The following is a 27,718-nucleotide window of genomic DNA, read 5'->3' on the forward strand; positions in this document are numbered from 1 at the left end:
ATTTCCTGGAAAGGGGCGTAGTGCTCCCAGGGGGTGGGGGATGGCCTGATGGGGGAGCGGGAGGGTCCCAAACTGGGGATCCTGGGCCCACCTCCGGGCTGAGCAGGGCACCCCCAACCTGGAGCGGAGCTGGGGAGGCCACTGTCCACCTGGGTGGAGAAAGGGAAGCACAAAGAGAGCAGGGGCCAGGAAGGTGACAGGGACAGGCTAAAGCATATGGGTTTGGGGCCAGGCTCTGTCTTCTCAGGCCTCAGGGCCCCCATCTTTAAATTTTTTTGGCCATGCTGTGCAGCATATGGGATCTTAGTTCCCGGGCCAGGGACAAAACCTGGACCCTCTGCACTGGAAGCACAGAGTCCTAACCACTGGAAGGGAGGTCCCTCAGGGCCCCTGTCTTAAGCTGGGTGGTCGGAGCATATGTTCTGGCCACCAGCCCTTCCTGCTCCAGGCTCCTTGCTCCTCCTAACTCTCCACGGCCACCTGACCTTTCTACTGCCTCCTGCAGAGTCCCCAGGACAGATGGCTTCTGCTAGGTGTCTGTGCCCGCCACCCTCCCCTCACTATGGGCACTGGGAACCTGGCATCAAGTGGGCTGTGTGTGTCCATGAGGGGGACAGGCTCTCTCCCATCCACCTCAGGCTCTGAGAAGCAGTAACTGGGTGCAGGGGAAGGCAAGGAAGAGAAGGAGCCACTCTCCTGTTTCAGCCCCTCCTCTCCTCAGCCCCTGTAGGTAATCACAGCCTTGTGGGGGTTAAGGTTAAAGGTTTTTGGCTGCCCCAAGTTATAAGGCACTAATCTGGTTTTTCTGCCTCCCAAATATTGTTACTGTAATCTCTTCTTCTATGCTAATTATCCTTGTGGTTTCACACCTTCAAAGAAAAAAAAATCCCTTTGCCTTTGTGTTAGTGGAGGGTCAGGATGGAGCAGGGCTGTGTGTGCGCGCTCAATCTGCCTTATTTAGCCAGAACTCATAGTGTCATTTAATCTTCACACCACCACCAAAGGGCCAGTATTATTGTTCTCATTCTCAGAGGCTCGGAGAAGAGGTCCCCAGAACTCATAAATGGCAGGACCTGGTGTCACCCACAGCCTCTGTCTCCAACATTCTTTACACCTCACACAGCTCTCCTGGAAGTGCTCAGAGAAGGCTGTGCCCTCCCCGCTGCCACCAGAAGCTGACATCTTATGTGGCAAAACCCCCGTTTGCCGGAAGGACGCCATGGATTGATCACACCTTCCTCCATCTAAACATGTCCTCTGACCGTACCTTCTGGAGGAGCTGAGGGATGGTAAGGATTACAAACACAGTTAACAACTGGAATGACCTTACTGTCCAGCAGATTGGGTAAATTATGGTCTACCCATTTAAAAAATAAATGGGCTTCCCTTGTGGCTCAGCTGGTAAAGAATCCGCCTGCAATGTGGGAGACCTAGGTTCGATTCCTGGGTTGGGAAGATCCCCTGGAGAAGGGAAAGGCTTCCCACTCCAGTATTCTGGCCTGGAGAATTCCCAGTTCATGGGGTCACAAAGAGTTGGACACAGCTGAGCGACTTTCACTTGAAAATTTAAAAAATCATATCTGGCTGTCAGAATGATGAGGTTGAAGAACATTTAATTTCATGGGAAAATGCTCCTGACATATTGGGAAACTGAAGAAGCCAATTTTCTAAGCAATGGGTGCAGTATAACAGCAACACACACATAATAATAAATTAATTTAAAAAAAGAATTAACATTTACCCTCGATTGTTGAGTATACGTCCCAAGTCAATATCCAGAGTCAAAAGGGATCCTGTCTACCCCGGGGTATGAGATCAAGTTCTAATGCCTGAGTCTCACCAGCCTCCCACTCTCCCTGACTCCCGCAATTCCTCTTGACCTTGAAGCCTCCATGTCACCTCCTGTGGAAAAGAAAAAAGTGCATCAGCTGCTCCTCTACCCTCACCTCCACCTGGAGTTTAGTGAGTCTACTCTTAGAGTACTGTGGGTGCTGAGAACATTTCAAAAAGCTGTACTGTTCTCTTTCCTTTTAACCTGGGCCACTGGAAAGCCCTTCCCCCCCTTTTTTTAATTTGAAGAAGAATAAGAGGGAATGAATTAGCTAATGGGAATCAAATGGCATTAGTTATCCTGGAAGGAAAAGTCCCCCCGACTGCAGGCTAAATGAAGGAAAAGGGATCTAATTTTTTTTTACAATCTATTGTATTTTTTTTTTTTTTACAATCTATTTTACGAGACACTGGATTTCCTTTTCCAAAGATCCTCTGAACTGGGATAAAGATTTATGTGCTCAGGCACCTTAGAACAGTGTGCTTCAAAATGAGGGCCATTAGCCATTACGGCTGTGCTGTCCATTCCAGTAGCTACTAGCCACGTGGGGCTTGTGGCCGTGCCTGAAATGTGGCTCGTCTGAATGGAGACGGGCCATAAAGGTAAAACGCACTCTGGGTCATGAAGACTTGGCATGTTAAAAGGAATGTAGCCTATTTCATGACTGATGTTTAAAATAATAACAGAAATGATACTATTTTGGATATATGGGATTACATAAAATATATTGTGGAAGCTAACCTGAAACATTTCTTGAAGTTAAAAATGTTTTCAAAGCCCTGTGGTCTCAGCAGCTCAACACAACACCTATCAATTCCTCATCTTAGCTCCATGCCAGGGCAGCCAAAGCAGATGTGCAGAAGAAGGTTCTGCACATTATAGTCACACGGGGACTCTGGCTGATGGAGCAGCTGCCGCCTTGATCCCTGTCAGTCACCTTGCTAGAGGGAAAGCCAGCGCTCTGGAGGGCATGGCGCTGACAATTAAGCCTCCTGGCCTAGAAATGACACCTGTTGCTTCTGCTCACAGCTCATTGGCCAGAACCAGTCACATGGCTTTACTTAACCACAAGGGGGCAGGGCGAGCCTACCCTGTGCCCAGAGGCAGAGCTCCAGCAATCCTTGGTGGACGTGATAAGCTTGTTTCTACCAGCTTTTTTTCTTTCTTTAGAACATACAGAATTAAATGATAGTAAAAAAGTAGAATGGAATAGAAAAGTTCAGACAGCCTCACAGATTTTTAAAAATTATGATTGAGGCTCAGTAAATATTAATGAGATGGCGAAAATTCTTTCTCAAAATGGGTCATAACCACAACGAACGTGTCTTTTCTGCTTTGTCACTAACAAAGTGCTTGCCCACTGGTTATCTCATGTAGGGTATTATGCGTGTGTGCTAAGTCACTTCAGTCATGTCTTGACTCTGCTACCCCATGGACTGTAGCCAGCTAGGCTCCTCTGTCCATGGGATTCTCCAGGCAAGAATACTGGAATCGGTCACCATTTCCTCCTCCAGGGGATCTTCCTGACCCAGGGATCAAACCCAGGGTTCCTGTGTCTCCTACATTGGCAGGCAGATTCTCTACCACTGAGCCACCTGGGAACCCCATGGGGGTTTCATGGGCCCCCCTTTAATGGATGAAGAAACTGGCTCAGAGAGGTGAGTGGTCTGCTCAGGTCTCACAGTCAAATGGCAGAGCTGGGACTTGGGACAAGTAAGATAATTAATGGAACTTCTGCATCAAACCCCAATCTTTCTTCTCTTTCACTTATCAACCCTGCTAACTTGCAGTCCCATCACTTCATGGTAAATAGATGGGGAAACAGTGGAAACAGTGGCTGACTTTATTTTTCTGGGCTCCAAAATCACTGTAGATGATGATTGTAGCCATGAAATTAAAAGACGCTTACTCCTTGGAAAGAAAGTTATGACCAAACTAGACAGCATATTAAAAAGCAGGGACATTACTTTGCCAACAAAGGTCCGTCTAGTCAAGGCTATGGTTTTTCCAGTAGTCATGTATGGATTTGAGATTTGGACTATAAAGAAAGCTGAGTGCCGAAGAATTGATGCTTTTGAACTGTGGTGTTGGAGAAGACTCTTGAGAGTCCCTTGGACTGCAAGGAGATACAACCAGTCCATCCTAAAGGAGTTCAGTCCTGGGTGTTCATTGGCAGGACTGATGCTAAAGCTGAAACTCCAATACTTTGGCCACCTGAAGAGCTGACTCATTGGAAAAGTCCCTGATGCTGGGAAAGATTGAGGGCAGGAGGAGAAGGGGACGACAGAGAATGAGATGGTTCGATGACATCACCGACTCGATGGACATGGGTTTGGGTGGACTCTGGGAGTTGGTGATGGACAGGGAGGCCTGGCATGCTGGGGTTCATGGGGTTGCAAAGAGTTGGACACGACTGAGTGACTGGACTGAACTGAACTTGCTTTTCTTTATTTCTTTTAATACTAACATTTAACATATACTGAATTTGTACTATTTTCATTGCTATTTTATAGCCAAGGAATCTGAGGCTCAAACAGATGAGATGACCACTCAAAGTTACATAGCCCCTGGTAACCTTGGCAGGACTTGGGTTCGTGTGCAGGTCTGTGAGAGTCAAGGCTGTAACTATGATGTTGTTGTGCCTCTCTGGCTTACTGGCCTGGTGCTCGGAATCATTTGAATGACATAATGGATAAGGTTGTGAGGGAACTCCCCATGGTTGTTTGTTTGGTTTCTGTGGTCCCAACAATCCCTGCTTACATTCCTAATCCCAGAGGGACAGATAGTTTGACACCCTGCATAGAATCTGGAAATTCAGTCACCTGGGGACATTGAGAAACAGACACACACACACATTAAACAAGATAAAGGTTCCCTGATATTAGTAAGTAGAACCAGATGACCAAATTATGCCAGGGTTGCATTTTAAAGATTGTGTTTCATTTCTAGTTTTGTGGGGTTTAGGAGTGTAAGCTTAATGAGATTCAAAGATATTTATTTTACCTTCCCTTTAAAAGTGCCAGAACCATAAATAAGAATAACTAACATTTAGATCCTGCGATATGTCAGGCACTCTGCTAAGACATTAATGTGGATTATTTCATTTAACCCTCACAACATCAGTGAGGTAAATGTAACCCAGGGCTGTGAAAGTGAGAAGAACCCTTATTATATGTGTGGAAGTGGCCTCAACTGGGATTCTCAAGTACTGACAAGAGCCAACCTCTGCTCTGCCTCTAACAGCAAATTACTTACAGGCATCTTGATCCTTAGATTTCACGCGTGCAGCATTCTTCCTTTGAGCTGGGTGATCTAGAAACTCCTGGAGAGGAGGGGGTGGCCTGAGCAGTGCTTAGTACAAGAGGACTGCATCAATAGCACTATTATTTTAATCCGGGTAGAGGCCATATTTTTTGAAATGAACATTGGTGTGTACAGTCTGACAAATGAGATCCTCATAGGGACCATGGACAGAGTATTTGGAATTGGAACTTCCCTGGAAACTTGGACTTACAAAGTTTCAGTTTGCTCCCTAGCTTGTTTGCTACTGGGAAATGCAGCAGCACTAATTCTTTCATAACATTGGTTCCCATTTATCCAGTGCTCACTATGTACCAGACTCTGTACTAAGATATGTACAACAATTAGCTCCGTTAGTCCCCATAACCACCCTGTGTGATCATCTGCATTTCACAGATGAGGAAACGGGTGCTTCAAGAGATGAGCAATTTCCCCAGCGTCTTGCTACTGGTGGGAGATGGAGTCCAGACTGGTGCTCTGATTCCAGGGTCCTTGTTCTTTTTACTTTTTCTTTTTTAAATTATTTTGGCTGCACCGGTCTTCGTTTTGGTGTGTGGGCTGCTCATTGCAGTGCACGAACTCACGAGGGTACAGGTTCAGCAGTTGTGGCATGTGGGCTTCTCTAGCTAAGCACGTGGGCTTAGCTGCCCCACAGCATGTGGGGTCTTAGTTCCCTGACCAGGGACTGAATCCATGTCCTCTGTATTGGACGGCAGATTCTTAACCACTGGCCCACCAGGGAAGTCCCAGGGTCCGCGTTCCTCCAACCCTGCTTTCCCTTGTCTAGCATACCAAGGACTTAGTTTGGGAGGTAGATCAGAAATAAGTTCAACCCGGACTCTGCTCATGAGCGTAACATTTGCTTCAGGCTCTTTTTGACCAGTTATCTCAAGTAATCCTCACATCATCTTTCTGAGGTCTGTGTTACTATTCACCCCACTTGACAGATGGAGAACTTGAGGCTCAGAGAGGCCAGATAAGTTGTTGTCCAAGAAAAACGAGCTAATGTGCAGCAAAACTAGGATTCAAGCCCAGGCATCTCTGACTTCAAAGCCTTGGTTTTAAGCCAAGGTTTCTCACCCTTGGCACAGCTGACACTGGGACTGGGCAACCAGCAGGGAGGGGGGCGCTGTCCTGTGCACTGGAAGATGTCTGATGGCATCCTTGACTTTAATCCACCAGATTCCAGCAGCACGCCTCCCCCAGTTGTGACAACCACAATTATCTCCAAACATGGTCAGTGTTCCCTGGGTGCAAAACTGCTCCCCATTGAGAGCCCTTGCTTCTGACTGGCTGACTGGGCCACCTCAGGACTGGGGACTCAAGAAAGAAGAGTTGAAAGAGAAACTTCATGAGCGTGAGAACAGATATTCTGGCTCTGTGACCCCGAAATTGGCCACTCCCTGCACAGAGAGGTATCTGCAGCCTGCAGGAGAGAACCTGAGACAGCTGCAGGCACTTTTATCTCTGGACCAGCCTAATGTGCTCTCACCCGATACCCAGCAGCCCCTCAGACACCAGTCCCTGTCTTGCTCGTGTTGAATTTGTCTGGAGGCCATTAAAGAAGCTGCCCGACGGTTGTTTCTTGGCTCAACTTAGCTTTATCTCTAAGAGTCTGCCTGCAATGCGGGAGACCCAGGTTGGGTCTCCTGACTCAATCCCTGGGTCAGGAACATCTCCTGGAGAAGGAAATGGCAACACTCTCCAGTATTCTTGCCTGGAGAATTCCACAGACAGGGGAGCCTGGTGAGTTCTAATCCATGGAATTGAAGAGTGGGACACGACTGAGTGAGTAACACATACAATGACCGTATGAGATTCAGATCCTGCACCAACTACATAGGAGCTTCTCAATGAGCAGATGCAAAGCCTCTTACAGCAAAATTCACTGCTCCCAGCTCAGCAAGTTCCTCTGTCCCCTGGCAAGTTAGAGACCCGGGAATCCTTGCAGCCATCTCCCTACCTATCCAAGCCCAATCTCAAGCCTTCACCCAGTCCTCTCAGTTCTGGATTCTGAGCATGATTTGGATCCTGTGGGCCGGTCCATCTCCCACTTCCCCAATCCAAGCCACCATAGGCTATTGCAATATCCTCTGAAAGGCACCCACTTCATTCACTCCTGCCTTCCATTCTGTTTTCAATGAGCTACAATAGCCTTTTAAAAATGTTAATCAGAATCCACCCACCCACACACCCCTACACACACATTCCTGCTCCTGCCCTAAATCATTCAGTGATGCTTCCTGTCTTTCCCTTCCACTCTCTCTGCTCCAGACGTACTGACTAGTCTGTTCTCAAAAGTTAGCATATTCTCTCCCCACCAAGACTTGTGCGTATGTTGTCTCCTCAGCTTCGGTGTTCTCACCGCCACTCTTGGCTTAGGCAATTCCACTTAGAGGATGTCTTCCCTGACCTCTTCTTCCTCAACCCCAGTCTAGGTCCAGATCCATCATTCTGAGAGCAACATCGCTCACTTTTATCTCAGCTTGCAGATTTATTTGGGAGATTATTTATTTAGACTCCTCTTCCCCTTAAGACTGTAATCTCCATGATGGGAACAATGTATCCATCTTTGCTCCTCATTATTTCGCTAAAGCCTAGTATATTGCCTGGAACATAGCAGGTACCCAATACATACTTACTGAATGGCTGAGTGAACTCATATAATCCTCCCAACAAGCCTGTGAAAATTCTGCCTGAGGCCAATGTTCCTTCCCAGCTCTGACTTCCTACAGCATCTGCTCTCTTGGCATTGTAAAAGGGGAACAATAGACTCAAAGACTTAAGGGCTCTGGAGGCTGACCAACTGGGTTCAAATCTCTCTACTGCCACTTCCCAGCTGCGTGACACTGGGTAAGATCCTTAAAATCTCTGTGCGATTGTAAGGGTTTGGCACATAGTATGTGCCCCATTAAGCTTAGTTACTATTGGTATTATTAACAGAAAAGAGCATAGATCCCAGCATGGATGAATCTGGTTTTCTCTTATATTTGCCACTTTTTCCCCGTGTGATCAAGTCGTTTCACACCCCTGAGCCTGAGTTTCCCCATCTCTGTACCTGGGATCTTTCAGAGACAGTCACTGTGAGAGCAGACAGGATGAGAGCAGAGCAGCACAGGACGCAGTGCACGGTGACTCTCTTCCTGGTGCTCAACTAGTTCCTGTTGCCTCTTAGACGAGAAGCTCCCTGAAGTCAGGCTTCACACCTGCCTTATTTAGGGCTGTTTTCCCCAACCCCCGGCACATAGTAGGTGTTCAGTAAGTAGCTCTTTACTGAGAATGAATCCATAATAACCGGGACCATGCTTTGCTCATCTTTGACCAACCTGAGACTAGGCCAATACCTAGTATCTAATTTCAATAAATATTTGTTGACAGAATAGATTTTAAAATGCTATTTATTTCTGTTCCCAGTCCCACTTGAGTTTCTGAACTGAACTGAGAAAGATACTTTTTAACTTATCCTAAATCTCTCTCTAGCCTTAGTATTCTTATTTGTAAAATGAGACTGTTAATAATATCTACCTCATTAGAATGTTCTGAAAGTAAATGAAGCAACATGTTTTCAGCACATTGAAAATGTTGGTCCATTATTATTCTCTTCCCTCAGCGTTAGTTTCCTCATCTGTGAAATGGGCATCCACTCCCACACCTCTGCATTCATTACTCAACAAACACAGCACTCACGTGCCAGATATTGTAGTTAAGACTTAGGGCAGTTAGAGAGGTGAACAAGCCATGCATGGTTCCCGCTGTGAGGAACTAAGTCTGCTGTGGGACAGCCTATCAATAGTAAAAATCCAGTGAGAGAAGAGCCATAATGTGTGTGAGGTCTACAGAGGTTAGGGATATGGAGGTGCAAAGGGACCTCCAGATGGGCCCTCAGCCAGCTTGTTCAGTTCAGTTCAGTCGCTCAGTCGTGTCCAACTTTTTGCCATCCCATGAATCGCAGCACACCAGGCCTCCCTGTCCATCACCAACTCCCGGAGTTCACCCAAACTCATGTGCATCAAGTCGGTGATGCCATCCAGCCATCTCATTCTCTGTCGTCCCCTTCTCCTCCTTCCCCCAATCCCTCCCAGCATCAGAGTCTTTTCCAATGAGTCAACTCTTCGCATGAGGTGGCCAAAGTACTGGAGTTTCAGCTTTAGCATCAGTCCTTCCCAAGCTTGCTAGGGAGATTATAGAAGGTTATGGGATCACCAACGTCATGAAATCACCAATATGACATCGGTTTGAAATGGAGTTGTCCCCCCAGGCTCTGTTGTTGTTTTTTTTTTTTTTTTGTAGGCTGTCTGTGGAATCCTGCTGCAGCCTCACTTTCTACGCCAGCTCACCAGCATACCAGAGATTGGTCACTGTGTCACAATCACAGTGAGGATCTAGTTCAAATAGCCTTCTGAGACTCTGCCGACCCTCCTCCCCTTCTCCTGGGTCCTCCCTTCTCAGGGAACTGAACAGTGACTTCCCCTGTACTGTCAACGTGATATGCTGTGGGGTGCCTCCAGTGCCTGCTGCCTTCCTGTCTGGTTCTCCAAAGACAAGCCTCCCTCTGCCCAAGGTGGGTCCCAGTAGGGAGACGCTTGGGCATTGGAGATTGGCAAAAGCCTGGCCAGATCTCTGGGCTCCTGCATCCAAGTGGACCACATGCTTGTCTCTGATGTTCACAGCTGGTTCCAGGCACCTGACTCCTGACAGTCAAACTCATGAGAGACTGAAACACCTCAACTGGCCTTTCACATTTTTCAGTTGGGTGTGCTTGTAGGGTGGGGAGAAACTATGTATCTCCAGTGACCAAAATATTTGCACCTGTTACCCAGAGCAATCTTTTATTTTCAACGGAAAGAAACTGACATGCCAAAGGCATTTAAACATCAGGGGAGGGTCTGCTGTCAGTGGCCTGGCCAGAGGCAGAAGGATGTCAGAGTCCCACCAGGCCTCAGGGAAGAAGCAAGATTTACGAGGTGAGAGCCCGCCTGGGCCGCTTCTGTTGGAAAGGCCTCCCTGCAGTATATTCTGTCTCATCAACGCTGCATTTCATTTTAAATTGCAGCTGAAAGCGGATATTTTCCCTCTTGCCTATTACACCTCTTAATTTGTCTCTCCCTCTGCTGTTATTTGTCTCTATAAAGTGGTTTGCATGAAAGACCCACACAGCATAGTGTTTCTTTGCCTTGAGTTAGGTTTAATAGGAGGAGAAGAAGGGAGGAAAGGGTGAGGGCCTTGGGGTGGAGACCCCTGTGTCTCTACGTCTGGTAGTGTGTACACGTGTGTGTTTCTTGGACCTGTTGTGTAAGTATCATGTGGGTATGTGTGTACGTGTCACTATTTATACTAATATGTAAATTAGTACATGTATAATATGCATATACATCTACATGCGCTTTGGTAAATCAGTTCTACCTAAATTAAGCGTAAGTTTGTGTGCATGTACACACCCACGTGTAATCTCCGAGTGCATCTGCATCTAGGCGTAGAAGCACACACGTGCACATAAACACACGCAGGCCTCTGGGTACGCGTGTCACATGATGTGTGTGGTCTTCTACGCAGACGACCAAGGTTCTTTCTCCTTCCTTGCCCTACGCTCCGCTGCGGTTAGCGTCTCTCCCTGCCCCACCCAGGGGCCCCGGCCTGGTTTCGGGCCATAGGAAAAGGAAGGCAGAGTTGTGGTCTGCCGGTGCGGGGGCGGGGGGTAGGGGGGCGTCCGGTGGAAACCCTGCCTGAACTCAGCCCGACCGTGGCCACAGCTCCCTGGCCGGGGGCTTCAGCCAGCCCTTCTCCTCACAGCCGGCCACAGCAGCACCTCCACGGCTCCCGCGGAAGCTCTGGGACCCCCGGGCAAGCTCCCGGCTCCCTGCCAATTCTGGACTGGCACTGAGGGGGTGAGTGAGGTTACCGAACGGCCGCCAGGGTCCTAGCAGACCGGCTGGGTCCCCTGCCCGCTCCAGGGGACCAACAACCTGAGCCGCGCGGGTGGGGGCAAGAAGCGGGGCGGAGGTGGGGGGTGTCTCGGTCGCTCACAGTCCGGCGAATGCTGGGCACTAACCAATGGGGGACCGCAGCCCAACGGGGATCCCTGCGAGGCAGCCAATGACCTCGCGCCGCTCTCCACCCCCCGCCCTCGCCAACCCCGCGCAGCTGGACCATTGGTGCTGGTGGGCTGGGGGGGGGGCGTGTGCGCGGCGGCGCCGGCCTTTGGAGGAAGGGGGCGTGGCTTGGAGTCCCGGGCCCTCTCCTGGACTCGGGCTTAGGCCCCTGCACACTCCCCACCCCGGGTCGCCAGGCCAACTGGCCCGGCTGCGGCGCCGTGGCGGCGGTGGACGGCGAGGCGCGCGCAGTGGGCGTGGCCCGAGGGCGTGGCCCGGCGGGAGGCGGGGCCGCGGGCGCTGCCTCCGTGAAAGCCCGAGCTGCGGCGGCGGGGGCGTCCGGACGGTGTGTGCGCGCGTGTTGGGGCGCAGGCTCGGCGGCGGCTCAGTCTGCGGCGGCGGCTCAGTCTGCGGCGGCGGCAGCGGCCCGTCTGGAGCGGCCGCGGCGAGGAAGCCAGCTGCAGCGGGGGAGGCGCAGCCGGGACTGCGCGCTCCGCGGAGCCGGCGGGCACCGAGAACAGGTGATCCCAGCGGGAACCCGGAGCCCTACGGAGAGTTGGAGGGGCGGGAGCCCGCACTCCCCCCCCACCCACCCCATCCCCAGCGCAGCTGCAGCCGCCCCCGCCGCGGCTGGTCGCGAACGGCACTACGCCCCGGACCCGGCTCAGGCATCCCTCCGCTCCCGGGAGCCCCCCCCCCGCCCCTGCCTCGCCTGGCTCAGAAGTGCCTGACCACCACCACCCCCAGCTCCCCGGCGCCCGCCCCGCGGCGGAGCAAAGTTGTGGACGTGTCCCGATAGCCAAAGCCCCCAGCGCTGTCGCGACCCGGCCGCTCCAGCGCTCTCTCGGAGCGCCACTGACAGCCCGGCCGCGTCGCCCCCCCCCCCCCCCCCCGCCCCCGGGAGTCGATCCCTTAGGGAAACTGCTTTTGAGGCTCAAACTTTGGGCCGGGGTGGTTGGGGGTTGCTGAGGGCGGCTCAGCTCGGGGACGAGGCCTGCGGGCGCCCCTCCTCGTGGACAAGCCTGGGCGCCTCGGACGGCATGTGACGGGCTCCGGCGGCGGCCGCAGCGCGGGAAGGGGCGCGGGCCCCGCGGACTCCGGCCGCGGCGAGGAGGGGCGGCGCGGCGGCCGGAGGGAAGGCTGCGGTGCGCGGTCAACCCTCGCGGGCCCGGGCCCCGAGCCTTCCTACCTCGCTCGCCCGGGCCCCGCCGAGGCCGCCGCCGCCGCCGCCGCCGCAGCTCCCCCTGTCCCGGCGCGGGAGGACTCTCTCCAAACTCCCTGAACTCCGGGAACAAGCCCCCCGAAAGGGCGAAACTCTCAGGGACCCCCACCCCGGGCGGCGCGCCCTCGACGACCTCCGCTCGCCGAGCCCAGCTGCTGACAAGTGCCTGGACTCCGAAGACCTCAGGAGCTCGGCCGGAGCTGAGCGTGCCCCAGGCCCGTGCCCGGTCAAGATGCTCGTGAGGAAAGTGCCAGGCTTCGTCCCGGCTTCCCCGTGGGGGCTGCGGCTGCCGCAGAAGTTCGTCTTCCTCCTCTTCCTCTCCGGCCTGGTCACCCTGTGCTTCGGGGCCCTGTTCCTGCTGCCCAACTCCTCTCGCCTCAAGCGCCTCTTCCTGGCCCCTCGGACCCAGCAGCCCGGCCTGGAGGCGGTGGCCCAAGTCGCCAGCCACCCGCGGGCCCGCGGACAGGAGTCGCCTCCCAACCCGGCCCCCGCGGCTCCAGCCCCGGGCAAGGATGACCCCGGCAGCCAAGCCAGTTCTCGGCGCAGAAAAGGGTGGCTGCGCCGCACGCACCCCACTGGACCCCGGGAGGAGGCCACGGCGGCCCGGGGCGGCGGCGCCACGGCTCTCAGACCCCAGGAGGGGAGCGTTCCCTCTGGCTTTGACTTCAAGGCATTCCGGAGTCGCCTCCGCCACCCGGTCCTGGGGACTAGGACCGACAGGAGTAAGGAGCCCCAGAGCCTAGTTCATACCCAGCGGGAGAAAATCAAGGAGGTAAGGACTCTCCTCCTCCTTCCACAGAATATTTTAAAAGATGGCTCTTGTGCTTCCATCCATCCTCCCTCACCCCCAGTCACTCCCCAGCTCCCTGACCTGCTCGAGGCCCTCCTCCCAAACTTCCCACCTTCACTCCTTCCTGCACACTTTTCCAGTGCTGGGTTCAGTTAACCATCCACATTCCTGATAGATGGTAGCTAAAGCCCTAGACCAACTTTCCCTCACCCCCAGCTTCTGGTCTTTTCAGTCTAGTCCTGAGCCCAGGTGGGCCCTGCTCCCTCCCTTTTGGAGATGCTAATAGGATTTCTGTGGAGTGCTGCATGCATGCTTGCGTGCTCAGTCGCTTCAGGCGTCAACACTTTGAGACCTCATGGACTGTAGCCCACCAGGCCCCTCTGTCCAGGGCCGCCTCGAGGCAAGAATACGGGAGTAGGGTTCATTAATGGGCACCCTTTCTGTTCCAAGGGGCCAAGGGCCATGTTCTTTCTCACTGTGAGTCCTTAAGTCATGACATCTCCTAAATCCCTTTAGGATCTGCTACCTGGAAATCCAGAATTTGGGGGATACTTGATGTTCTGCAAGTATTTTGTAATCTAGCCAGCAACCCACAAGCCAGAAGATGTCCTACATTCTTACTAACTGTTTCTATTGAGCTTTGGAACAATTGTACATAATTGCATGTGATACAAGGAGCAGTGATCAATAAGGTAGTGGTAATGATACAGAAGTTCTGAGGTTATTGGCTTAATGAAGCAGGTCTTGGACTGGTTTCCTGTAGGGATTGTACCAGAGAGGGGTTAGATGGATCACTTTGAGTCTGAATCTGAGTCCTACTTTAACACACCAAAAGCAAATGCAGCCTCACCATGGCTTGGAGACAGTTGCCAAGCCGCCACTGATAACTAAATGTTCTGCTCAACCACTGTTAGAGCTGCCTGCTGTTGGAGCCGCCTGTGAGGATTTTGCCCAGCACTGCGGAGGGGGCTGCAGTGACACCCGTGGACCACGAGGGGGCTGTGGGCAAGCAGTGGGCCAGGGTCTCCTCCCTAGAATCGAGAAGATCTTCCTCAGTCCCCGTGGACCCAGAAGGAAAGGACTGCTTCTCTCTGGACCTCTTGGTTTGCTGCAGAGCAGTCAGCAAGTCTGCTGTGATTTCCAGGGAGAGCAGGCAGCAAGGGTCAGGACCTGTCCTGCCAAGATCTGCTCAGAGCCAGCTGAGAGCTGAGCTTCCCTCCTCCCCTTGTCCAGTCCACCCTCTCTCCCAGCACCCACCTCTCCCCTAGTTATCTCTGCTGTTGTAACTCAGCTTTCTATGCGAAGCCCTGTGGAGACTCTATCTTACTGAATAACTGGCAATCGCTGGACATTTTGTGATGTCAGGATCGGAAATCACAAAGAGGAGTCCTTGTTTCTTGTGTGCAAGTGTGCGCTGTCAGTTTCCAAATCCTTACGGAAATCCCAAAGGTTAACTGAAGCTTAGAACTTGCAGTAGCTCAGAAAGGGGCATCATTTCTCCCCCATTGGTTAAGGAGCTGTGTTGTTGAATACTCACCTGAACCACTCCAGCTCCCTTTCCTGAAACTGCCTCTGAGCACATTAACCCTTTCACACCTCCTCGGAAGGCAGTGACTCCCAGTGAAATCACATATAAAGTGCATGCATGCAGTTTTTCATGGGGTGTGGAGCTGCCATTAGATTTTCCAAAAGATCCCCCAAAGGATTAGGAATTAACTACTGTCCTCTTTGGAAGCAGTTCGTTCTGCATTTGCATCTAAGACTGTGACCCATTTCTGAAAGCCTGTGGTTGGGAGCCGTGGTAGGAAGAGTGGGCTGGTCAGTGGGGAACCAAGTTCTGCCCCTCTATACCAAGAGAACCTCCCTTGAGGGCAGAGGCTGTGGGCAGTGACTTGCTGCAGTGGCTGGAGATGGTGGGAGGTGTAGAGATTCTGCTTTGCCAGTGAGTATAAAGTAACACAATGGGTGGAGGTCTGTGTCAGTTGCCAGGTGTCTGGATCTTTCCGTCTGGCGTCTCTGTACACCCCTGGTAGTAGGTAGAAGCCTGCTTGTCTGTACCTTTGGTTGTTCAGTGAACCCTCTCTTACAGTCTTGAAGACCGTAAGCTCCTCAGAATGGAGGGGACAGGACTACTATATATGCTATTATGTTTTGAAGCCTATTGTCTTTTCACATGTCTTGAGTTTGGACCCCTCCCTTTCCCACCTCCCCAAATAACCACCCCCCAAAAAAATGTGGGCAGTGTCTGGTTTAGCTGTTAACACAGAGTTAACTTCCCTGGTGTCCCACCTGATGAGGAATGCGTTTGACTGTTGCTGGAGGATGTCTTTATTTCCTTCTCATTTAAATTTCTATCTGTGCCAAGCCCAGGGGTAGATCATTTTAGAAAGGTGCCTGTTTTCGGAAAAGGGACTGCTGCTTTCCTCTCTGGCTTGCTTATTTCCAGACATGGATTGATTAGACCCCAGGAGCAGAGGGGGAGCTAGCATCAGATAAGAAGGGCTCTGTTCTTATAAGATGAGGTTTTTAAAGCAAAAGTAAGTATCAGGAGCGATTCAGAGAGGGTGATAAATGAGAGTGAATGATGACTGGACACTCAGGCTCTAGATCAACGAAGTATACTTATGAACATTCTGGTGTGAGAGATGGACGTGGACACAAGGTCTCTGCTGATAAGATGAGTTGAGGCTGCCTGTTCTAGTTGTTCACACATCAGGAAACCATCTGTCACTGGAACCAACAATTTCTCCTCACTTGTAATTTTGGAACCTTGGAGGAGGCAGTGTGGTGAAAAGGGGAACCCAGAGAACATAGATTCAAGTGTCCGCTCAATCATCAGCTGTCTGACTTTGGACAAGCCACTTCCTCTCCTTCCTGGACCTTGTTTTTCCTCCTGTAAAGTGGAATGAGAGAGAGGGAAAGAGACTGGTTACGTAAACGCTTGCTTCCAGACCCGGCCCCTAAGTAGACTGCCAGTCTGGCCACGGGCTCCTTAGCAGTTGGGCTTTTCCCAGCCCTGTTTTCAGCATGTCTCAGTTCCTTCAAGTTAGGGACAGTGTTGTGCCTTGTTGATGATGGTCATGTGTTCACTGTTGTGTCCCTAGCACCACATAGCTAAGTATTCCTGTTACACGTGTTGAACTTCAGAGATGGGACTGAACAGTGACAGAGCCTCATCTTGGGCTCATCTTGGAGAGTAAAGGGGTCGGTAAGAATGAGAAACGGCTTACTGACTGCCTTCCCTTACAGATCTGATGATAATGTAGGAAATTATTGTTATAATTATGTTAGGGTCATAGGTAGGCTGCTATTGAAGTTCAATAGACCTTTCTCACATATGACAAGAATTGATGCTTTTGAACTTTGGTGTTGAAGAAGACTCTTGAGAGTCCCTTGGACTGCAAGGAAATCGAACCAGTCCCTCCTAAAGGAAATCAGTCCTGAATATTCATTGGAAGGACTGATGCTGAAGCTCTAATACTTTAGCCTCCTGATGCAAAGAGCTGACTCTGATGCTGGGAAAGATTGAAGGCAGGAGGAGAAGAGGACGACAGAGGATGAGATGGTTGGATGGCATCACCAACTCAATGGACATGAGTTTGAGTAGGCTCCAGGAGTTGGTGATGGACAGGGAATCCTGGCGTGCTGCAGTCTATGGGGTCGCAAAGAGTCAGACATGACTGAGCGACTGGACTGAACTGAACACATGACAAGGGTTGGGAGTGAATAGCTTGCCAGGCTTACATCCCGATGAAAGGTTTCAGACAGTGTTGGGTCCTACTAATGATGGCTGGTTGCTAATCTAAAGAACCTCAATTGTCTCTTCCGGTGAAGGGGGCTTTTGTTAGAGGGAATTGGTCAGTGAGAGTGGGGCACCCATATAAAGAATGTGCTCTTCTGCACCACTGTATGTGACAGTCTTCTTGGGTGTCCTGCCTGGGTTCAGGCCCTAGCCAAGCCATCAACCCTGACCTCAGGTGAAAATTTCTGTTTGTCATTGAGCCTCAGTTTTCACAGTAAAATGAAGGGATTGGCGTTTAGGGAAGTCTTCTCTCCCATCTGTTCCCACTTGCTTTATTTATGGATCTGCCCAAGCACCTAGGATAGGATCTGACACTTCACTGGAGCCCAGATACTTGAATGAGTGGCTGCAGTAAAGATCTTTAACTAACAGTTAAGATTGCTGGTGGCAGAAGCCAGGTCTTCTTCCTGAGGGTACCTGGAATTCCAGGAGTTGCAGAGCAGAGACCACAGCAAGGTTTGGGGGCTCAGCAGCTCTGTGACCCAAGAAGCCTTTTAGAAGTTGCAGTAATTTTCCAAGTGCAACTTGAAGGGACTGGGGAGGGGGCAGTCATGAGTAAAATCTTTCATGCCTGGATAGCAGGCATCTGGAAGATGCCCGAGTTACCTTGGAGTCCTGAGACTTGGCAGAGAGTGCCCCAGCTCTTGCCTTCCATGCCTGCTGTCTTAAGCCTCCAGGACATTGCTGGTTATGATGTGTGACTATGTCCAGATAAGTCATCTTGGCAGATGATCTTTGCTCCCCACTAATGGGCTGGTTTGTTAGTCACATGTGGTTTCTCTGTATATCTGATTTATCACTGCTAGTCTCAGGGACAGGTAGGAAAATTAAAGGGCTTTGTGTTCTTCGTAGCATGTGAATCTGAGCCTGTGAGATGTTCAGGATAATTAATATTAGGAACATCTTCAGATTTAAATAGCTTTCCTTCGAAGAGCTCTATTTGAGTTGAAAATCCACCAAAGATTTTTACCCCCTTGTCCTTCAGTTTCTCTCCTGATGTATTTTCTGCTCTATGGTACATTTAATATAGACAAGAAGACTGGCCGATAAGAACTGGACAGGTCCCTTGGGAGACCCTCACATTGTATGCCCAGTCACACACTTCATCCTTTTTAAGTGCTGCTTAGAACTAAGAGGACTGCACGTAGAGCAAAGCTTAGACCTTGTCCCCACCCGGTCTACGACTTAACAACCGCAGGTTGGGTGAGTCTCTCCTTTCGTCGTGAGCTGCACCATTATTCTGGGGACTTGGTGCAGGCGTTCCGGAAGCAGTCATTCCTCAGGCCTCTCACCTTTAACTCTGTCCTTAGTGTTAGGTTTAGAAACACGTAGTGCAATGACTTTTAAAAGTCAGCTGCTTATTTCACACTGTTGTTAGCAGGGGGGGCAAGAATATAGATTCCCTGCAGTTTTCAGAGTGACTGATTTACATCCGAGCTCAAGAAATGCCTTTTCTCTAGCTCTCCCTGAAGATTGATCCATTACTCTACCAAAAATAAATATTGTGATATATATCACGCATAGTTTGCTCAAAGGGACTTACATCTTTTCTCTTATTGAAAAAAATAAATCAGGCTCACAGATTGGAAAGCCCCATGCAGGGAAGCTATTTGGTAATCTACGTGGGCAGCCGGCCTATGGGTACTGCCTCTGGCGTGGGGAAGGCGATTGCCTCTGCACCCTAAGTCGGATCTGCACCAAGAGAGGTGGCGAGGGCTTCAGGAAATTCTCTCCCTGCCTTGCTTTCATTGGCCAAGTCAGGAAAGCTTTCACAAGAGCATGATGGACAGGATTCGAGAGAGAGTGGTGGGCACTTGTTATGTTAACTTTAAAAGATGTGCCATACATGGAGCAGGCTTCCGTGATAGCTCAGCTGGTAAAGAATCTGCCTGCAATGCAGGAGACCCCGGTTTGATTTCTGGATCGGGCAGATCCCCTGGAGAAGGGATAGGCTACCCACTCCAGTTTTCTGGCCTGGAGAATTCCATGGACTGTATTGTCCATGGGGTCGCAAAGAGTCAGACACGACTGAGTGACTTTCACATACATGGAGCAGGAATGAGTGTCCTGAACTAAGAATGATTATTATTCTAGTTCTGTACAACTGCAGCCCCAAAAAGACCAGGCTCATTGAAACAATAAGCTCTGGTTCTTCATTTTCCACTGTCTCAGCACCAAGGCCTTATGAACCAGTGCTTGCATACTCTGGGGAAAAAAACAGATTTTTTTTTTAAGCTCTGAATTCTCAAGTCACATGATGGTAAGGAAAAGAAACTGGAGATTCCTTAAGAAGTTCTGAGGACCCAAGGATCCAAGTCCCCCTTCCCTCCTTCACCCCCACTCAGCTCTGGTGGCTGGTTAATAGCCAAGGCAGTATGGTTTTGGTTCTCTTAAACGCAGGGTGTGGCTGAGATAGCTGGAAGTCAGGCCTACCTTTTGGTTTCTCCATCCCCAAAGAAAACCGAAACCATGAGACCACAGCTATAGGCTGTGGCCCAGTGTGGTGGCCCAGCTGTACATGTTTCTTCCCTTGAGAAGGCTGTTTTCTAAGATCTGGGTTGAGGTCTCCCCACACTTGACAGGCAGGTGGTCAGAAGAGCCCTTATTCACAAGAGAGTCTGGATATGTCTCTTAACTCTGAATTTTCATTAATTAAAAGCTGAGGCTAGGGCGGTTGTCCATCTGTTTTAGTGCAGTATTGCAGTGGTACAGAAGAAGGGCATACTGATTAGTGTCCTTAACTGATAAGCAATAATTATGCTTTTCCCTGGCATGCTCTGGGAGTCAGCTGCTTTGTAGATGAAACTTCTAGGTAAATAGCTTTCACTGAATAACAACCATTTTCAGTGGCTGATAGATTTTTCTCCCCTCATTTCACCTCTCCTGTGACTTGGGGGTCACCATAAAATCCACTGTGCAATACATCACATCCCATTAAGCCCTGATGAATCATTTAGGTAAGACTGTTGGTCTCTCACTACCTTATTTTTTTTTTACAACAACCCTGTGAAGGAGGTGGTGGTGGTGGTTGTTTAGTTGCTAAGTCATGTCTGACTCTTTGCAGTCTCATGGACTGAAGCACACCAGGCTCTTCTGTCCTCTACTATCTCCTGGAGTTTGCTAAAATTCATGTCCATTGAGTCAGTGATGCTATATAACCGTCTTATCCTCTGCCGTCCCATTTTCTTTTTGCCTTCAATCTTTCCCAGAATCAGGGTCTTTTCCAATGAGTCAGTTCTTCACATCAGGTGGCCAAAGTTTTGGCACTTCAGCAACAGTCCTTCCAAAGAATCAGGGTTGATTTCCTCTAGGATGGACTGGTTGGATCTCCTTGCAGTCCAAGGGACTCTCAAGAGTCTTCTCTAACACCACAGTTCAAAAGCATCAACTCTTGAGTGCTCAGCCTTCTTTATGGCCCAACTCCCACATCCATACATGACTACTGAAAAAACCATAGCTTTGCCTCTACAGACCTTTGTTGGCAAAGTGATGTCTCTACTTTTTAATATGCTGTCTAGGTTTGTCATAGCTTTCCTTCCAAGGAGCAAGCATTTTTCACTTTCATGGCTGCAGTCACTGTCTGCAGTGATTTTGGCCAAGGAAACTAGTTATTTATTTAAGTGTAACTTACATATAGGCAAATGCACGGATCTTAAATATACAGTTTGCTAAATTTTAACAACTGCAGAAAACCGTGTAAACCACACCCCTAGGAAGATATAGAACATTTCCATCACCCAGACAGTCCCATCTGCTCCTTCTCAATCAGTCCCCCATCATCCATACCCAAACACTGTTTTGATTTGTTGCCAGAGATTAGTCTCACCTGTTCTAGAACTTCAACTAAATGGAGTAGTACAATACATGCCGTTCTTTGCAAAACTTTATTTCACCGAGGCTAATGCTTCTGAAACTCATTCATGTTGTGTGTAGCAGTATTTCGTTTCTTTTTGCTGAGATGTATTTCACTGTATGAATATCCCACGATTTGTTTATTGATTCACATGTGGTTGGACCTTTGGTTGTTTCCAGTGTTTGGCTGTTATGAATAAAGCTGTTACGAACATTTTACGCACAAGTCTTTATGTAGGTATATTTTCATTTCTTTTGTGTCAACATCTAGGAATATAATTGCTGGCTCACAGAGTAAATGTTTGTTTAACTTTGTAGGGAAGTGGAAACACTTTTCCCAAATAGTTAGACCGTTATATACTCCCACCAGCAGTGTGTGAGAGTTCTGCATCGTCGCCTACACTTGCTATTGTCCACCTTTTTGGTTTAGCCATTCTATTTGATGTATAGTACTGAGCGCCGAAGAATTGATGCCTTTGAACTCTGGTGTTGGAGAAGACTCTTGAGAGTCCCTTGGACTGCAAGGAGATCCAACCAGTCCATTCTAAAGGAGATCAGTCCTGGGTGTTCATTGGAAGGACTGATGCTGAAGCTGAAACTCCAATACTTTGGCCACCTCACGCAAAGAGTTGACTCATTGGAAAAGACTATGCTGGGAAGGATTGGGGGCAGGAGGAAAAGGGGACGATGGAGGATGAGATGGCTGGATGGCATCACCGACTTGATGGACATGAGTTTGGGTAGACTCCGGGAGTTGGTGATGGACAGGGAGGCCTGGCGTGCTGCGATTCATGGTCAGAAAGAGTCAGACATGACTGAGCAACTGAACTGAACTGAATATTAAGTTGAAGTTTTAATTTTCGTTTTCCTGTTAGCCATTGTTATTGAATATCTTTTCATATGTTTATCTGCCATTTCTTTATCTTCCTTTTAAGGGTATGTTCGGATCTTTTGCCCCACCCCCCCTTAAAATTTTTTTTTAAATTTGTACCATTTATCATCTTCTTATTGAATTCTAGAAATCCTTTGCATAATCTGGATATATGTCATTTCTCAGATGTATATATGCACGGGCTTCCCAGGTGGCTCAGCAGTAAAGAATCCACCTGCCAATGCAGGAGATGTAAGTTTGATACCTGGGTCAGGAAGATACCCTGGAAAAGGAAATAGCAACCCACTCCAGTATTTTTGCCTGGGAAATCCCATGGACAGAGGAGCCTGGTGGGCTACAGTCCATGAGTTTGCAAAAGAATCAGACGTGACCAAGTGGCTAAGCAATAACACATATTCCTATATTCATACTCTATGATTTATTTTTTAATTTTCTTAATGTGTCATTCAGAGAGCAGAAGTTTTAAATTTTGATGAAATCTGGTGTATCAATGTTTTCTTTTATGGTGGTACTCTTGTGTGGATTAAAAATTTTATTTTCTTTACCCCAAAGGTCATGAAGATAGTCTCCTTTTAATTCTAGCAGCTTGGTCATTTTAGTTTTTACATTTGGGTCTTTCCTATACTTCAAATTAACTTTTATATATGGTTGAGGTTCTTTATTTCCATTTAAATGTCTAGTTGTTTAGTGCCATTTGTTGAAAAAGCTTTCTTTTCCCCTTGAAATTGCTTTGATACCTTGTTAGATTAATTTATCATATGTATGTGGTTCTGTTTCTGGACTCTTCTGTTCTATTGATTTGTCTTTATGCCAGTTTATACTATCTCTTTTTGAGTGTGATTGGCTTTAAGCAAACCATCTTGCTGTTTGTTTCCTGGAATTTTTTTGGCTTTTTTTTTCAAGTTTTTTTTTTTTTTTTTTTTAATTAAAGTATAGTTGATTTACAGTGCTGCATTAATTTCAGTTGTACAGCAAAGTGATTCAGTTTTTTATGTATCTTCGTTTTCAGTTTCTTTTCGATTACAGATTGTTATATTGAGTATAGTTCCCTGGGCTATAGAGCAGGTCCTTGTTGTCAGTTCACACTATACTGATGCTGGAGCTCTGTAGTAAGTCTTAAAAACAGGTAGTGTGATTTCTCCATCTTTGAACTCTTTTTTTTAATGGCTTCAGTTACTATAAGTCCTTTACATTTCTGAAGTACATTTGAGAATAAGTACACCCGTTTCTATGAAAAATCATGCTGGGATTTTTATTGGATTTGCCTTGAACCTATACATCAAATTCCTCTGAACATTTTTTTTAAGTGTAGGTCTACTGTTGACTGATTCTTACAGCTTTTGTTTTCTAAAAATGCCTCTATTTGCTCTCCTCTTAAAAGAATATATTTGTTGGATATAAAATTTTAAGTTGATCCCCTCCACGCCGACCACCCTTTTTCTTTGTATGAACCAACCATTGTCTTGTAACTTGTGTTGCTTCTGATGAAAGATCAGAGTATATTCCCCTGTGTATAATGTCTTTCTCTTCCCTTTGGATGCTATTAAGATTTTCTCTTTAAGTCATCTGACGATGTACCTAAATGTGGATGTAATTGTTTATCCTTCTTGGGGTTTGTTGAGCTTCTTGTGTCTATGGGTTGATATTTTTATCAAGTTAGGAAAAAATTTGGCCCTTAGGTCTTTAATATTTTTCCTACCCCAATATACCTCCTTTTGTTTTAGAACTTAACTTACATATAAGTTAAATTGTTTGATATTTTCCTAGAAGTCACTGAATCTATGCTCATTTTCTTTTCAATCTTTACCTCTGCACTTTGGTATGGATACTTTATGTTAACCCATCTTCAATTTCATTGAAATTTTCTTCTGTAGTGTCCAATCTGTTGTTAAGCCCACCCAGTGAATTTTTAATTTTCAGATTTTTTTTTAACCTCTCAGTTCAGTTCAGTTGCTCAGTCGTGTCCGACTCTTTGCGACTTCATAGACTGCAGCATGCCAGGCCTCCCTGTCCATCACCAATTCCTGGAGTTTACTCTAATTCAACTCCAGTGAGTTGGTGATACCATCCAACCATCTCATCCTCTGTTGTCCCCTTCTCTTCCCGCCTTCAATCTTTCCCAGCATCAGAGTCTTTTCCAGTGAGTCAGCTCTTCACATCAGGTGGCCAAAGTATTAGAGTTTCAGCTTCAACATCAGTCCTTTCAGTGAACACTCAGGACTGATCTCCTTTAGGATGGACTGGTTGGATCTCCTTGCAGTCCAAGGGACTCTCCAACACCACAGTTCAAAAGCATCAATTCTTTGGCACTCAGCTTTCTTTATAGTCCAACTCTCAAATCCATACACGACTACTGGAAAAACCATAGCCTTGACTAGACGGACGTTTGTTGACAAAGTAATGTCTCTGCTTTTTAATATGCTGTCTAGGTTGGTCATAGCTTTTCTTCCAAGAAGCAAGCGTCTTTTAATTTCATGGCTGCAGTCACCATCTGCAGTGACTTTGGAGCCCCCCAAAACAAAATCTGCCACTGTTTCCACTGTTTCCCCATCTATTTGCCATGAAGTGATGGGACCGGATGCCATGATCTTAATTTCTGAATGTTGAGCTTTAAGCCAACTTTTTCACTCTCTTCTTTCACTTTCATCAAGAGGCTTTTTAGTTCCTCTTCACTTTCTGCCATAAGGGTGGTGTCATATGCATATCTGAGGTTATTGGTATTTCTCCCAGCAATTTTGATTCCAGCTTGTGCTTCTTCCAGCCCAGCGTTTCTCATGATGTACTCTGCATATAAGCAGGATGACAATATACAGCCTTGACCTACTCCTTTTCCTATTTGGAACCAGTCTGTTGTTCCATGTCCAGTTCTAACTATTGCTTCCTGACCTGCATACAGATTTCTCAGGAGGCAGGTCAGGTGGTCTGGTGTTTCCATCCTCTTGAAGAATTTTCCACAGTTTGTTGTGATTTTAACCTCTAGAATTTCCATTTGGACCTTTTTCATTGTTTTGAGCTCTCCAGTGTTTCACACGTGTTCACTCATTGTTTTCATCTTGTCCTTTAAATCCTAAGGCACATCTATAATAGCTTTTCAAAAAGTCTTCTTTGTCATTATTGGGTCTATCCCTGTTGACTGTTTTATCTCTTGGTTATGGGTCACATTTTCCTACATCTTCATGTGACTACTGATTGGTAAACATTTTCTGCCAAACACTGTGAATGTACTCTTTTGAGATTCTAGATTCATCTTTTTTTGTTAGTTTTTTTTTTTTTTTAATCTGCTTTTAAGTAGTTTTTATCCCCTTTTCCTGTTAGGCTGACAGCTGTTACATCTCTGGGCTGTCAAGATGCCTGCTTCTGGCCAGTTTATTCTCTACTCTTCCTATTTTGCTATTTTCTAATCTATAGATGGGTAGGAAACATTCAATCTATCTTGTTAGCATTATATATAAAGTACAAATAAATAGACCTTGAGTAGGTCTCAGAAGATTCCTGAATGAAGTATATAAACTTGACATATTTTGGTACAGCTTAGATATTTAAAGATTCTTATTTACTTTTGGTAGTTGGTATGAGATGCATGAAATATAATTTTGTGTTGAAATTATATCCTGAATAAATAGAGTAGTTCTCAAAGGGGTGTCTAATTTCTGGTTGATGTCATCTGAAATTATTTGTGCATTTTTTGCTCATCTGCTTTGAAGTGTTAGAAGAAATACTTGTTGCTATCTGTGACATTCTAGCAGTCTCTATTAGTGTGACTTTCCTCTCAGAATTTTTTAATCTGTCAAATATTTTCTCTAGCCTCTCGACCTTAACTCTAATGATGACATTTTAGAAACTTGGTTTGTAAATCCCCACATAAAAAAAGCTATTCGTATAGGCCAAATTGCTGATTATTGATCAGAAGGAAGCTAAATATACATGGCTGAAGGATTTTTACGTGGCTGTGGGTCTGATCTCTTATCTCCCCTCAATCAGCAAAGTTCAGTAGAAAATAAATGTAGTGTATTATTGCAAAGGCTATCTTTAATTTCATTCGTCTCATTTGGGGTCGGGGCGGGGGAGTGTTGAATTAAAGTTACAGGTCTCTTATTTAAGATCTCTTTCCTCCACTTTCATTCCTGGAATGAGCTTTTCAGAGGTTAAAGCTAAACTTTGCCAAGTAAATGCCGATCTCCTGGAAAGACATTGGCACCTTTTTTTTTTTTCTGTACTTGTGTTCTTGACCTAAATCAGCAAAACTTCCTCTTTTCCAGCTCTCCCAGAAGCCATTCTCCGTCTGTCACATACTTTACAGAGCTCTGGAGTAGTCTTGGTTTTTAATGATAAGAATCAGTGGGGAAAGAAGACTTAAATTTCTTGCTTTCAGAACTGGACCTTTTAGAGAGCAACCTATAAATATAATCAATTTTCCTGCTTTAGACTATAAGGAAACCTTTTATAGAGAAAGGTTCATGTTTTGACAGAGAAATAGCAGCTCAGTCTAGAGGCTTCTTTAGCAGTTTCAGAGGCAGGTCTTTTGGGGTGTATACTTTCACAGAAGGCAGAGACTTCACACCGATGCAGTCTCAGAGGTGGTCTGGTGTAATAGCGGCCCTGTAATCATGGTAGGAGCTCTGATTATCAATCCTTGAGTAATAAGAATGGTACCAGAGTGGCGTCGGTCCAGATGGGGTTGAGGGAGACAAACAGCCTTAGCCTTTCCTGTGATTAGGCGCTGGATTAGATTAAAGCGTAATCAGATTCTCTGTGATCTGAGTAAAGTGCTCTCAAATTTGGCACCGTGGGAGCAGTTTGTCAGCCCTGGAATTTGAAGTTTTCTTGCATGTCAGAGAAGAGGCTTCTGACTCTCTGCTCCCTGTACCATCCATTGTCTTTAACTGCTCCCCGGAGGAGTTTCCAGGGGGTAGAGGCTGGACCGAGCTGATACCTAACCTCATGGACAGATGAGATCAAAGATTCCTTGTGTGTGTGATATTCTTAGTAGAGCCCTTGCATCCCATTAAGAGTTTAGCTTATCCCCACAGCAGCCTTGTGGCATACATGGCAGGGCGATAATCCCTTTTTATAGCTCAGGGAATGAACACCCTGCAAAGGCTGTAAGTGACCAACTCCAGGCCCTGCCAGTTTAAATGGTGATGCACTGACTCAGACCTCCTCTCCTGTCTCTGGTTAACATTCTTTCTATTACGTTATCTGAACGATCAAGGTTGATCATTTAGAGGAAGAGTTTTCACTTTGGGGTGAAATAAAGTAGAAATTGTCATAGTCTTGGTTGACATTGAACAGAACGGTTCTGACAAATCCTTAGAACAGGGATTCTAACCTTGATTGCAGTCTGGAACTCCCCAGGGGTCTCTTAGTAAATACTGATACCCAAGTGCCTACCCTAGAGGTTCTGGTTTAATTGGTCCAGAATACAGCACAAGCACTGGGATTTTTAAACATTTCCCAGATGGTTTTAATGTATAGCTATGCTTCAGGACTCATCTTCGCCTAAGCTGTATCTCCTTTCTGACTATATTTCCCTTTTACCCACTTACGGAAGAGGTTGGAAATTTTCTATATTTATTAAGACCATGATCGGGTCAGATGTGCTGGAGAAAAGACTCAATTAAAACTGAGGTTTCCAGTGTTAAGAGCATAAACTATTAACATCAAGAGAAGCCATAAATTTATTTAAAGAAAAAGATCTTGGAAACAGAAATTGTTATACACACCACAGGCTATATGAGCTAAAGAAAATTAGAGATGAATCTCTGGCTTTAAGGAATTTCATTGTGTAATGGTGTTGTGTGTCGGAATCATTTCCCACTGTATACAGATGCATGGAAGAAAGGAAACCTAGGTTAACCGCATAAATACTTGCCTGTCCCACATAAATCTTTTTGGGGGGAAGCAGGCAGAACATAAACATCTGGAATGAAAATATTTGCT

General features: G+C 47.4%; 1 protein-coding gene and 1 long non-coding RNA gene across 3 annotated transcripts in view; both read left to right on the forward strand.

Moving 5' to 3' along the window:
* The first annotated feature begins 608 nt into the window (after positions 1-608).
* LOC147377423 (uncharacterized) lies at positions 609-10,283 on the forward strand. Its single transcript, XR_015150472.1, has 2 exons — positions 609-1,289; positions 9,422-10,283. It is a non-coding gene; the product is annotated as an uncharacterized LOC147377423 (long non-coding RNA).
* A 1,116-nt stretch (positions 10,284-11,399) lies between these two features.
* The window catches only part of MAN1C1 (mannosidase alpha class 1C member 1), a 152,638-nt gene continuing 136,319 nt past the window's right edge, over positions 11,400-27,718 (forward strand). Inside the window, exon 1 of one of the 2 annotated variants that reach the window (XM_086328636.1) lies at positions 11,400-13,214. In XM_086328636.1, the coding sequence (XP_086184762.1) occupies positions 12,675-13,214 (540 nt within the window). In that variant the 5' untranslated portion in view covers positions 11,400-12,674. The remainder of the gene's footprint in view (positions 13,215-27,718) is intronic. The other variant, XM_086328632.1, reaches the window with a different exon arrangement.

This window comes from Bos grunniens, chromosome 2 (genome assembly GCF_055505025.1).
Source record: "Bos grunniens cultivar Pamir isolate PY7600 chromosome 2, Bosgru_T2T1.0, whole genome shotgun sequence".
NCBI lineage: Eukaryota > Metazoa > Chordata > Mammalia > Artiodactyla > Bovidae > Bos > Bos grunniens.